This window comes from Notothenia rossii (genome assembly GCF_949606895.1).
Source record: "Notothenia rossii genome assembly, chromosome: 5".
NCBI classification, from domain to species: Eukaryota; Metazoa; Chordata; class Actinopteri; order Perciformes; family Nototheniidae; genus Notothenia; species Notothenia rossii.
The window spans coordinates 89,341,266-89,354,686 of record NC_136903.1 but is presented as its reverse complement, the minus strand read 5'-3'; the positions used below and the strand labels follow the sequence as shown (position 1 = coordinate 89,354,686).

The following is a 13,421-nucleotide window of genomic DNA, read 5'->3' as shown; positions in this document are numbered from 1 at the left end:
AACTGCATTGTGGGGAGCATGGCATGGCTTTGCAAGCATCACGAGCATCTATCGGCATCAAAAGTTGAACATTGTTCAACTTTTGAGGCTTGATGCTTGGCATCAGCCAATCAAATCCCGTTTATGCAATTCCCGCCAGTACAAGCGCAAGCCAATCAAACCGCGTGTATGCTGATACCGCAGGTCTTGACTATTTTCCATATGTCATAAAATGGAGGATAAATTAATCATTGCCGTGGCAAGTGTCCCAGTACTGTATGACTGTACTCTGTTCACATACCGGGACCTAAACCGGAGGAACCAGGCATGGCGGGAGGTGGCAGAGACAGTTGGTGAAACTGGTAGGTTTTCAACTCTTTGGGGAGTTTATATCCAGTTTACTTCTTTTTAACATTGAATGGACAGCTAGTAATGTAGCATAACATATAATATATATTAATATAATAATAAAATAATAATATATATAATATATATATAATATAATAAGTATAAGCAAAATATATAACATAACGTATAATACATGCACAGCTATCAAGCATAGACAGTATATTTAGCCAGCATGTAGCATAAAAATAGCATTCATTATTGGAGGAATAATTTAGTAAATTCAAGAAATTAACTTATTTATTAACTTTATTATTTTATTTCATTTTATTAGAGGATGTGTGCAAAAAGAGATGGAAGACTCTGAGGGACAGGTTCCGCAAGGAGAAGAATATGGAGAAGGAGGCAAAAAGAAGCGGGGCAGGGTCTGCAGGGTGGTACAAACCCTGGCGTTTCATGGCAGTGATGGGGTTTTTAACCCCATTCATCATAGACCGTGCGACGTCCAGCAATGTCCCCCGGCAGACCCTGCCTCCATCCACCCTGGTGGAAGAGGAAGAGAGCCAGGTAGAGAGTGAGCCAGCCAGCCAGTCCACCAGCCAGTCCACCAGCCAGTCCACCAGCCAGTCCACCAGTCAGCCCACCAGTCAGCCAGCAGCAGCCAGCCAGGAGGAGAATGCTGAGGTCCGGGGCAAAAAACGGGGGAGGGAGAGGGAGATGTCCTCGTTTGAACGAAGTCTGCTGTCTGCTGTCAGCAATTACCCAGCAATTGCCCAGCCAACCCCACCAGTGGTGGAGGAGGACGAGGACTTGCAGTTCTTTAAGAGCCTCTTGCCCACCATGAGGCTGATGACAAGGGGACAGAGGGCAAGAGTCCGCCTCGGGATACACCAGCTAATTTTTGAGGTGGATCAGGACAATTTATAATTAAAAATTTTTTTCACACATACTGATCCACATTACATTTTTTTACACTCATCACACACACTTCACTCACAACATTACCAAATAAAACATTAAAGTATGTTATGACTATACTGTTTCTTCACTTGTTCATGTGGTTTGTCAGTTGCAACATACCAGAAGCTTCATGTATGTCGGTATATATATGTATATATATATATATGTGCTTTCTTCTGTAATTTTTCTTGTGAAAACCTATTGAAATTATGAGTGGTTTATCAGTAAAAACAGGGCTGAAAGAAAAAGGTTGTTAGTCATCTCATAATATAATAATATCAATTCAAGAAACATGTTTATTAGGAATGTTTGATTTTAAAATGGCTCATTTGGAATATTTGCTCTTTAAAGAAAATGGGTAGCTCTTAAAAGAGCTTTTGGTTTGGAGGAGCCATGGTGACCCTACACAACTTTATGCTGCCATGACACTACACCCTCCTCATTCAAATAGGAGCAGAAGGTCTCCCGCAGTTGGATGGATCGGCGTGTGGCGTTGTTTGAGCCCATCCTAGGTGCATCGCGCAGGGTTGGAGCGTCATCACTCGACTCTGCGACTACAGGGACGACAGGTGTGCGTGATGGCTTTCCTATTGTCTTCCTGCGGAGGAAGTTGTGCAACACACAGGTGGCCTTCACACACAACTCTGTTACCTCCGGGCTGGTGTTGATGACACGCCGGAACATTCTCCACTGTGATGCAAGGACGCCAAACGCACATTCAACAACCAACCTGGCCCGGCTGAGGCGGTAATTGAACAGCCTCCTTTCACGCGTGAGCTGACGTCCAGGGAATGGACGCAGCAGGTTGTCCAGCAGCGGAAAAGCCTCATCCCCAACAAACACATGGGGAAGAAGGCCCAGCCGCTCTGCTCCTGGGATGACGCTGTCAGCTGGTAGCTGCAGACTGCCATCTCGGAGGCCCTCTCCAAAAGCGGAATTTCGCAGGCTCCCACCGTCGCTGCTCCTTCCAAAACCTCCGACATCCACTACCGTGAAGAGGTACTGGGCATCCACGACAGCCAGCAGTACCAAGGAGTGGGAGGACTTGTAGTTGAAGTAGAGGGACCCAGAATTTGCCGGAGCCTGGATCACCACGTGCTTCCCATCAATGGCACCAACGCAATTCGGAAAGTTCCAGCGCTCCTGGAACCCAGCAGCGATGGCTCTCCAGTCCTCCGTCTGTGGTACTGGCATGGTCTCCTCAACCAGCGCGGTCCAGATGGCACTCGCAACCTCCTTCACGATGACAGCCACTGTTGCATGCCCGACCCGATAGCTGAATGCTATGGTCCTGTACGAGTCACCGGTTGCCAGGTACCTGAGAAAAAAGTAATATACATGATTAAAAAAAAAAAATGTCACACACACACACACACACACACACACACACACACACACACAATACTGTGTTTACCTAGCTATCTTAATTAATGTCATTCATCTGAACTAAATCACAGACTTCATTCATAATTCATCCATTGCATGCATTCTCTCTCTTTATATACAGAGTCATATTAAAGAAGTAGAAATACACAAAACGTACCGTAGGCAGATGGCGAGTCGCTCGGCGGGTCGGATTGACAAACGCATACGGGTGTCTGCCTTTGCAATCAGTGGACCCACTTTCCCGAGCAACTCGTTGAACACGTCTTTGCTCATCCTGAAGTACTGCTGAAACAGTACACCATCCAGGCGGAGCTCTTGGACAAGAACGTGGTATTCCCCCCGTTGCAGACGTTTTCTGAGTATCGGATGTACCCAACAGCGACGCACAATACGTGGCCTCCTGCGAGACATTGCAGAAACCAACGCTACCCTTCCTACAAAACCGGCATCCATTTTGGCAATAGTGGAGAAGAAGAGGGCTTTTTTTTCGCTTTGTATGCCGGGGGCGGGCGGGAGATTCCTGATTGGCTGTTGGTCGCTTTGGGCGCGAGAAATCGCCAAGCTTCAGACACGCCCAGCTTCAAGATTTTTTGATGCCTGTAGTGTAGATGTACCGTTAGTGGAGCTTTCCCTAAGCCTCTCCTCCAGTGGACGGACAGTTCTGGAAACATGGTCCCTGCTGCAGAGCCTCAGGTCTCAGAGAGAGGAGGCAGCTACGACGTGACCCTCCAGACTACTGTGACCAAGACAGACAACTACAGCTGTGTGGCTTCTCAGGAGGAGATCAAGAGTAAACCTGCACACATCTACGTGTCTCTCAGTGGTGAGAAGATTCTCCCTCCATTATTCTCTCTTTGTGTAATTTATGATGTTTTAAATGTGTCTTCAGTCTGAACACAGAGTGGATTTCCTCTCTGCTCCAGACGTTGTGATGAAGACCTCTGCAGGGGTTACCATGGTTTCAATCTGAGTGGAAAGTTTAATCTGAAACTCTGAGCCTCCTCTTCATCAAAGAGATGAGAGGAAGACTGAGAGAGGCTGAGATACTGAACACACACACACACACACACACACACACACACACACACACACACACACACACACACACACACACACACACTGTAACCCCTCCAACAGCTCCCCTCTCAGATGAAATGGAGACAAACAGGAACTCTGAGTTCAGCTTTCTTAGAAACATGTTAGTCATTGATCACTGAGACGTTCTCCAGAGGAAACATGTTAGTCATTGATCACTGAGACGTTCTCCAGAGGAAACATGTTAGTCATTGATCACTGAGACGTTCTCCAGAGGAAACATGTTAGTCATTGATCACTGAGACGTTCTCCAGAGGAAACATGTTAATCATTGATCACTGAGACGTTCTCCAGAGGAAACATGTTAGTCATTGATCACTGAGACGTTCTCCAGCTGAGAGGAAACATGTTAGTCATTGATCACTGAGACGTTCTCCAGAGGAAACATGTTAGTCATTGATCACTGAGACGTTCTACAGAGGAAACATGTTAGTCATTGATCACTGAGACGTTCTCCAGAGGAAACATGTTAGTCATTGATCACTGAGACGTTCTCCAGAGGAAACATGTTAGTCATTGATCACTGAGACGTTCTCCAGAGGAAACATGTTAGTCATTGATCACTGAGACGTTCTCCAGCTGAGAGGAAACATGTTAGTCATTGATCACTGAGACGTTCTCCAGAGGAAACATGTTAGTCATTGATCACTGAGACGTTCTCCAGCTCAGAGGAAACATGTTAGTCATTGATCACTGAGACGTTCTCCAGCTCAGAGGAAACATGTTAGTCATTGATCACTGAGACGTTCTCCAGAGGAAACATGTTAGTCATTGATCACTGAGACGTTCTCCAGAGGAAACATGTTAGTCATTGATCACTGAGACGTTCTCCAGAGGAAACATGTTAGTCATTGATCACTGAGACGTTCTCCAGAGGAAACATGTTAGTCATTGATCACTGAGACGTTCTCCAGAGGAAACATGTTAATCATTGATCACTGAGACGTTCTCCAGAGGAAACATGTTAGTCATTGATCACTGAGACGTTCTCCAGAGGAAACATGTTAGTCATTGATCACTGAGACGTTCTACAGAGGAAACATGTTAGTCATTGATCACTGAGACGTTCTCCAGAGGAAACATGTTAGTCATTGATCACTGAGACGTTCTCCAGAGGAAACATGTTAGTCATTGATCACTGAGACGTTCTCCAGAGGAAACATGTTAGTCATTGATCACTGAGACGTTCTCCAGAGGAAACATGTTAATCATTGATCACTGAGACGTTCTCCAGCTGAGAGGAAACATGTTAGTCATTGATCACTGAGACGTTCTCCAGAGGAAACATGTTAGTCATTGATCACTGAGACGTTCTCCAGAGGAAACATGTTAGTCATTGATCACTGAGACGTTCTCCAGAGGAAACATGTTAGTCATTGATCACTGAGACGTTCTCCAGAGGAAACATGTTAGTCATTGATCACTGAGACGTTCTCCAGCTGAGAGGAAACATGTTAGTCATTGATCACTGAGACGTTCTCCAGAGGAAACATGTTAGTCATTGATCACTGAGACGTTCTCCAGAGGAAACATGTTAGTCATTGATCACTGAGACGTTCTCCAGCTGAGAGGAAACATGTTAGTCATTGATCACTGAGACGTTCTCCAGCTGAGAGGAAACATTGAGACCACGTTCTCTTTCTCTGAGTTCATTCACTGACTTTAAACACAGGGAGACTTTGAGGACAGAAGACATGGAGACGTGTCGTGCAGCTCGACTCCAACATCAACACAAGCTGAGGATCTGATCTGAGGATCAGCTGCTGTTAGAGACGTGACATCAGAGAGCTGGGTTTGAGTCTAGATGCTCATGAGTCAGATCCAACTCCAGCAGGATCTCATCAGGCTCTAACCAGCTATCAGGTTCAGATGGTTGGAGGAAACATTACCAATAAATGATGTGTGTTTAGTTTCCAGTGTTTCCTCTCTTATTGTTCCCAATCACTCTGACATGCTTTCTTTTGTATTTTAGGAGAAGAATCAGAGAGGAGCTCAGGTTAGTCCTGATTTTAACTCATCTAATATTTAACTTTAAGCTCACCAAACTATAACTGTGTTAGACTGTATTCTTTGTGAATGTGTGTGTAGAGCTCTGAGTCTTTCCCTCAGTGTGTCCACGTGTCCTCAGAGCAGAATCTCTACATGTTCTTCATAGAGTTTTCTGAATGAGTGAAAGCAGCCGTGTCAAACTCAATTTCATCTCGGGACACGTCAGCGTTATGGTTGCACTCAAAGGGCCGGTTGTAACTTTAAGACTATTTAAAAATACATATATAAATATTTAATATATATAAATGTATGTATTATATTACATTATTGCCTCTGCATTGGATTATTATGGGATAGAGTAATAACTTCATAATTAACTACGGCTGAAAGCTGAAGTCTAGGCAGGGCAAATAATTGGAAGTCTCTTCAGTGAGAATGTCACAAAATGATTTTTTTTTTTAAAGCCAAATTTAAAAAAAAAAGTCTAATTCTGAGCAAAATTCATATTTGAGATGCATTGTGGGACATGTAGTTTATGGGCCACGTGATTCTGTAAATCGGCATGTGACCGTATAATAAACGTATTATATTCTTTCAGAGCTCTTGTGGGGCCACAGAAAATGAAATGGCGGGCCGGATTTGGCCCCCGGGCCTTGAGTTTGACCCCCCTGAGTGAAAGTGTACTTGTGTCTGGAGGCTCTGCTGCAGAAACCCAGAGTGAGTTTCCCTCTGGAGAAACATCAGGATGTGAATCTGCTCTTCACTGAGCTGCAGTCAGGGAGGAGGACGTTCTGTAGTTCAGGAGGAGCAGCAGAACCTCTCTGTAGAAACACTCAGAGTACACTTTAGTCTTTAGAGAATCAGCAAACTAGCATCACATGTTAGAAGATGATCCCATGTCTAAATGTGTCAGATCAGAGGGTCTTCCTCTCTCAGATAGATGCAGTCAAACACTGAATATATTGCCCTCTGACGTGTTTTGGAGTATACATCAAACTAAATGGACACACTGTAATTTGTAGAGGAGAGTGAGAGGTCAGAGTGAACGTCTCTGTTTCCTCTGCAAAGCTCAGCTTCAGATGTTCTCTGACTGAGAGCTTTAATCTGAAGAGAACAACATGCTCTGACCGTCTGAGTGACATCAACCTTTCTGTTCAGGGTCGATCACTGGATGGATGGCTGCTGTTTTTGGCGCTGGATTTTTTGTAGTTCTCGTGGTTCTTGTTGGTGTAGTCGTTGTTTACTCCAAGGACCGCACCAAATTTACCGGTAGGTTTAAATAATGTTTACATCACCGGATTAACAGATTTTTAATTTGTATAATTATTCTGCTGGTATTTACACCCGGAGCATCCTGAAGTCAGGTGGGATCTTGAATATCATTTTGTTTTCCTTCCTGCAGATCAGATAAAGAAACTTGAAGATGAACAGAAGAAGACTTCCTCTCAGAACACGCTTCCTGCAGATTCTGTAGCTGATCCTCCTGAGAATAAAATCCTGCTGGAGTCAGATCAGTGAGTCAGAAAGGTCACCGGGTTCACCTGTGCTGAGGTGTGTGAGTTCACTCTGTGTTTTACACCATCGTGTGTGATTGATATTGTGAGCATGTTATATTATTTATGTTTTTAATTTATTTCAGAGAGTTGAGAGCTGGTTTTAGGGTTCTGATGAGTTTGAGGTTAACAGGAAGCTCTGGCTCGTGGTTCACGGGTAAAATATCAAACTCCTGAAATTACAAACTGTAAAGTAGAAAGAAACTTGAGAGAGAAAGTTAAAGACAGATTGTTAATGAATCATTCCTTAAGACATCATTTAATTAACAGTTTGTGTTCAGGTTAACAAAAAACACTTGAAAGGCCTTCGTTTTTTAATGAGAGCGGCTCCTTGCACTGTTTTGTATCGCTTTGATTCTTTAACTCAGTTATTTTTTGCAGTTAATTTTTTATTAAAAAAAATAAAGCCTTGATTTCCAAAAGAAAGATCGTTTTTCCACCGTGTTTTATGAAGCCTCTATTTTTTCATATTTGATATTAGTTTCCCTTCATTATTTCCAGATGACACAATCATTCGTATTTTATTCCACTGTATTGATTAGACCCTCCAGAAAAACGCGGGCTACAATCCTTGATTATGCGATTAAACATATGGGGGTTTTATGTGATTTTATGCGGTGAAATTGCGGAAAGTTGCGAAAAAAAATAGATTTTTTTTAAAATATTGGGCTGTCTTATTTATTCTCTCTCACACACAACCTGCCGCTAACGTTAAACCCCTTTACTATTCAATTAAACACATTCAATGTTTATTTATTGTAAAAGCAATTGGGCTATTTTAATCACACACACACACACACACACACACACACACACACACACACACACACACACACACACACACACACACACACACACACACACACACACACACACACACACACACACACACACACACACACACACACACACACACACACACACACACACACACACACACACACACACACTTCTCCTCCTCATTCTGTTTTCATTTACTCGTTCGTTATCTGACCAGCTTCAATCTTGTAGGTTTTGGAGGTTGATGCCTCGGTGAATGTGAGTTGTTTGGCTTTCTTGTCCGCAGCAGAAGAAAGCATTTTCGAATGTTTGAATGAATCAAAGTGGGTCGTCACCGTCGATTTTCTCTTATGCTCCAACACACAGTTGCACGGGGTGCAGAATAGTTTCCCCCCACTTTTTGCCCGGTCTTTAGCAGAAATGTTCGTCGGTAAATGAGATTGATTAGATTTTTTTCATCTTGGTGTTTTCTCTCTCGTGTGAGTTCCACACGTTCACTCTACGGTGTTGTTTACATTCTGTGATGCGCGAGCTGATGACGTCACGTCATCATCATCATCATCACTACTTCACGTCAAGACGAGTTAACTTTTTTTTTCTCAACTTTGGTGGAAAAATGCGGGGATTATGCGGCCTTTTAAAAATCTGCGCCATTTTGCTGACGCGGTTCTTGATCTTGCATTATCCCGCTTATTACAAGGCCACATTCTCAACAATTGAAATGCTTTTATTGATTTAGAAAATGTTTTTATTGATTGACAATCAATGACATGCATCCGATACGAAAAATAGTCCGTTGTTGCCGTTTGAGCTAGGCTACATTGCAACGACAGGAACTGATTCGATAGCAACTAACTATGTGCAAGGTAGCATTTGAGCCTTAGCTGTAATTAACAATAACATGAAAGTTTCCATTTATAGTGCAATGTGACGAATAGGAAATCTTTAGGGATATTCAGATCAACGTTTCTGTCCTCGATCCTCTCTCCTTGCGGGGGTTTCGCAGATGACACACCTGAAAGCACAATTCCCAACATGTAAAAAAAGGGAAACAATATTGCCACAGTTGTATCGCTACCGCTAATGTGTGTGTAAGGACAGACAACTAAAAGTCACTGACCCGATGTGGTGCTATTCCCTGGGTTGGAGGACAGGATGTTGCTCCATTTCTCCCTTTCAGTTATTGTCAGAGCCCAGTAACTCTTCAGGCTGCTCTCACACCTGTGCCCAGTCACAGACATCCTCTCTTTTGATCCAAGACCAGCCTGAGAGAGCAGCTGTTCAGCCGTGCTTCTCAGGCTATGGTTAGTGTAGCGCTTTGGAAGCTGGGCTGCCTGGCTTAGTGGCATTTGCCCAAAGAAAGGATGTCCCATGGGCTCACGTGAACACCACACTGATTCACTGTTGAGAAGCTGTTGGTCCTTCTTTAGTGGGGGAAGGTAGAAGGCTTTGGCGTCAGATGGGCTCAGGGAAACATACTTTTTGAAACTGGCAAAGGGGCAATTTTGGTTTTCAGGCTCGGCGAAAATAAAACCTCTGTCGTTCTCTTTATTCGTATCTTTTGGATCTTTATCATTCTTGGTATCGGCGTTGTGAGCAAGAGATATATATTCACATCCGTGATCATCAAGTTTCAAAACAATAGAGCTTTGAATCAAATGTCGATTTCCCTCTCTGCCTCGTCTGGCAAGATGCAGCTGGACATCCATCCACACTTTCCGGACCAGTCCTCCGGCTGTGTCCACAGACAGCGCCTGTGGAGCCCTGAGCAAATCCTCAGCTGAGATAGGCGGGTGGTGCTGGCTGACGTCTTTCCCGTTTTTGCAGAGCTTTTTTACAACAGATGTGAAAACATCGTTGCTTGCTTTAAAAGTAGCGCAGTTCATGATGTCAAACCTTGGAGAGTGTGTTGATATCCCTGCCCCAGAGTCATAGAGAGGGCTCTGCCCTGCCCTGATGCCAAAGTAACTGGCAACTGAATAGGTTTTGCCGTTTGATGTCTGGACCGTTCGGTAAAAGGACCGCAGCTGCGTATTGAGGGTTTCTGCCCCGTAGCTGTCAAACTCTGATGGTTGTTTTTTTTCGATTAGCAAGTCTTTAAATAGTTTCATAGCCCATACTGTGTTCCGTTTGTATTCAGTTCATGCCTGTCCTCTTCAATTTGGTCGATTTCTCTGTCATTCAAATCTCTGTGTCTTTTGGCCTCTCTTACTTCTCCGCTGTTTTCTTGTCCTGCTTGTCTTTTATTTTCTTCACTGGGGACTCATCAGCCACTAAGCATTCCTCCAAATTACTGTGCTCTCCAAATATATATATATATTATATATATATATAATATATATATTATTAAAAGAAATGTTAAAGTCCTCCATGTTGCTCTCACACGTGAGCGGAAAACTAAAGACAAGCAGACAGTTTGCTTTGCTTTTCAAACTGTTACATTTGGAAAACTGTTAAAATTGATCGAATTGAGTATTGAACTAAGCCATGTAATAAAATAGGATAATGTATCTTGCAGTTTTTCAAAACCATCTTAACAGAATTTAAAATGTATAACATTAGTTAGGGTGATTTGCCCTAATGTGGACAATCTGCATTTCTTAATGTAGGACACTAGAAAGTCTATGTTGAAAAGCCTCAGTCACCTTAATTCATGTAATAAAAACATCTCAGGTCAGTAACACTCAAAGCTAAATGTGCAATACCATGTTCAGCTATTTGACTATTTATAATGTTATTGTTGTTACAACATTTAGACTTATAGGTGTGGATGTTACATGGAGAATCAAACATCATCAAACAACAATAGATTCTAATAGTTTAAAAAAATCATTGAAGTGTATTTCACAGGGAACACCTTTAACAGGTATATTTGAAGGCAACACACACACACACACACACACACACACACACATACACACATGAACCTGCCTAAAACAATTGCTTACAACATCACATGTCTGGAAACAAGCAGACCTTGCATGTCAAGGAGCCATCATCGTCCAAGACCCCGTTATCCTCTGCACAGCTTTCATGGAACCACCGGAAACAGACTGCACACGAAAGCCATTCCTCTCTGGACTTGGGGTCCTTTCTGTCCCCATATGAATGCTGGCAGATTGCACAAACTTCTTGGATCACTTGTGCAGTGTTCTTCTCCTTAGGCTTTTGCTTTTTCCCCTTTCCCTTTGATGAAAGCAAAATGGCTGTCGCTCGTCAAACTATAGGAAGGAGGTTTGGACCTCTGGCGGCTGGTGGTTGGGCGTTCTCTTACTGGAAGTGTAATCAGCGATTTGAAGGAGACCTCTGGCTGTGTCACTACTTCAACCTCCGCTGCCATAGGTGGTGGGGTTACAATGGGGGACAATGGTGGAGAGCGCTGAGGAGGGGAGATTGCTGGCTGAACAGCATCATGCAGAGGGTGGCATGGGGTCTGCTCCAGAAGTTCCCACATTTGTGGATGGCAGGAATCAACATCATCATTATCATCATGTGGAGGATGGCACGGGGTTGCTGGTGCAGGAAAGAGCCTCTCATCTGGGGGGGCCACTGGAGTCTCTTGAAAGCATCTCTCAGATGTTTGAGGTGGCATGAACAGATTCTCATTGATCTTGGCAGGGTTGAATGGGTATATCCCTGACCCTCGAAAGCCAGCCTGGCCATTCAGTGGTGTAGCAGCTTTCATCCAGGCCTTTGAAAACAGTGGCATGAACAATGCCCTGTCAAGCCGTTTCCCTCCACGCTCCCTGGTGATCCTTTGTCCCTGGAGCCTCCAGTAATGTTTCAAGCTCTTGAACAGTGCTCTGTCTGCTGGCTGCAGATAGTGAGTTGTGTGAGGGGGTAGGCTAAATACATGGACGTCGTTCTCTCTCATCATATTTAAACAGTCGATGTTGTACACATGAGAGGTGTGACCATCAACAAGGAGCAGATGGGGTCGTGGATCATTTTTTGGAAGGCTTTGCAGAAACCTATTCCCCCATTCTGTGAACACGTCACTATTTATCCAGCCATCGGACATCTTTGTGTGGTTTGACCTTTCTCTCCACCAGTGACCTCAAAACAGGGTGCCCCAACTTCTGCAACAACCCTGGTGGACAGGAAGTGATCCTGGAGCCCTGTTTCGTCGCAATTCCAGATGTGGTCTGGGACATTTTCCAACCCCAGGGTCTCAATCGTGTCCTTATATTTTTAAAACCACTTATTCACAACAGTGGGGTTGAACCCTGCAGCTCTTGCGGCTGAGAGCGCCTCTGGTTTGCGCATGCTCAGTTTGGGGTTTCGCCTCAGAAACCCCTGAATCCACCTATAGCCAGCCTTTTTTGTAATTTGACTGAAGCCTTTTATTCCTTTTTAAAAGGGTGGTATGGGGTCCTTTTTTTTCGGCAAACTGGAAGGCCAGTTTTCTAATGTCGTCCAACCTCCAGTTCTGCTTCATCCTTCTCTTGAATTAATGGCTTTCTTCCAATCGTATGTGTTACGATGAAAGTGACCATTGCCTTTCACCCTGCACTGGAGAGTGGATTTAGGAACGGTGCAGGCCCTGGCCAACAGCCTCAGCTGAGGAACCCCACCATCCTCAATGATCTGACCATACTCTTCTATGGCTGCCCTCATCCTGTCCTGCCTCCACTGATTCAGTTTCATTCCCTGTCTTTCCTTTCCTCCATTATTCTTTGCCTGCTTTGCCTTTTTCTGTGTCTGGCATTCTTTCCCTGTCTTATTTTTTCTCCTTTGCCATTGTGATCTGAAATGCATTCCATTAATCATTAATATGCATAGAATAAAACATGTGTTGGAAGGATTTATTAAATGACTGAATATTTGGGCTTAAATTCATTGCCATCTTCTAAACTCATTTATCCTTAACATTATCCCTGACTTTGTCATACCATTTGAACAGAGATGCAGCCATCCCCAATTATTTCATATAATTTGCCCATCACCTTAAATATCTAAAATAATGCATTAGAAGACTAAAACCCTGTAAATAACCGTTGCTCTTGCACAATCCATGCTCCTCCACACATGTTTGCCTAACTGAAGTACTTCTAGAACTGTCCCACATTAGGCAAATCATACTGTCCCACTTTGCGAAACATTTTTCCTAAAGTGGGACGATGGAGCATTTGATTGAAATAAAAAATATAGAGTATATTTACACCATATTATAATATTTTCTGATGAACAGACAAACATAAACACATCCTGATAAAAATGTGCAAGATTGTTTTATTTATACGAAATTTAAAACCTTAACATTACGTTTGTCAAAACACAACGTCACTGACCTTTGGGTGGTCTTCACACAGGCTACTTCCTGTTTGAAGGTTG

The 13,421-nt window shown here is 43.5% G+C and overlaps 3 protein-coding genes across 5 annotated transcripts in view; 2 read left to right on the top strand and 1 right to left on the bottom strand.

The window, feature by feature from the left end:
* LOC307042067 (CD276 antigen homolog) overlaps positions 1-6,895 on the top strand; it is a 30,161-nt gene extending 23,266 nt beyond the window's left edge. Inside the window, exons 5-6 of one of the 3 annotated variants that reach the window (XR_013808985.1) lie at positions 5,438-5,761; positions 6,353-6,895. Coding sequence is in view for 2 of the 3 variants with exons in the window: in XM_079685775.1 (XP_079541901.1) it covers positions 6,353-6,378 (26 nt within the window). In the remaining variant the exon portion in view is untranslated. Of the gene's footprint in view, positions 1-5,437; positions 6,184-6,352 lie in introns of those variants that run through there. The other 2 variants (XM_079685775.1, XM_079685776.1) reach the window with 2 other exon arrangements.
* Positions 212-1,349, top strand: LOC307042070 (uncharacterized protein; the record flags this gene model as incomplete). Its single annotated transcript, XM_079685779.1, has 2 exons — positions 212-341; positions 659-1,349. The coding sequence occupies 2 exons, from the start codon at positions 212-214 to the stop codon at positions 1,249-1,251; spliced, it is 723 nt and encodes a 240-aa protein (XP_079541905.1). The 3' UTR covers positions 1,252-1,349.
* LOC307042069 (uncharacterized protein) lies at positions 1,487-3,197 on the bottom strand. Its single transcript, XM_079685778.1, has 2 exons — positions 2,828-3,197; positions 1,487-2,602 (listed from the first exon to the last, which is right to left on the bottom strand). The coding sequence occupies exons 1-2, from the start codon at positions 3,121-3,123 to the stop codon at positions 1,687-1,689; spliced, it is 1,212 nt and encodes a 403-aa protein (XP_079541904.1). The 5' UTR covers positions 3,124-3,197; the 3' UTR covers positions 1,487-1,686.
* Positions 6,896-13,421: the final 6,526 nt, after the last annotated feature.

What these genes read in the sequence shown, in the direction of transcription:
- LOC307042069 (XM_079685778.1), bottom strand. Translation starts at nt 3,123, where the DNA reads ATGGATGCCGGTTTTGTAGGAAGGGTAGCGTTGGTTTCTGCAATGTCT. An exon ending in CGACTCGCCATCTGCCTACG is followed by an intron (nt 2,603 to 2,827) that starts GTACGTTTTGTG and finishes CTTTTTTCTCAG; the next exon opens with GTACCTGGCAACCGGTGACT.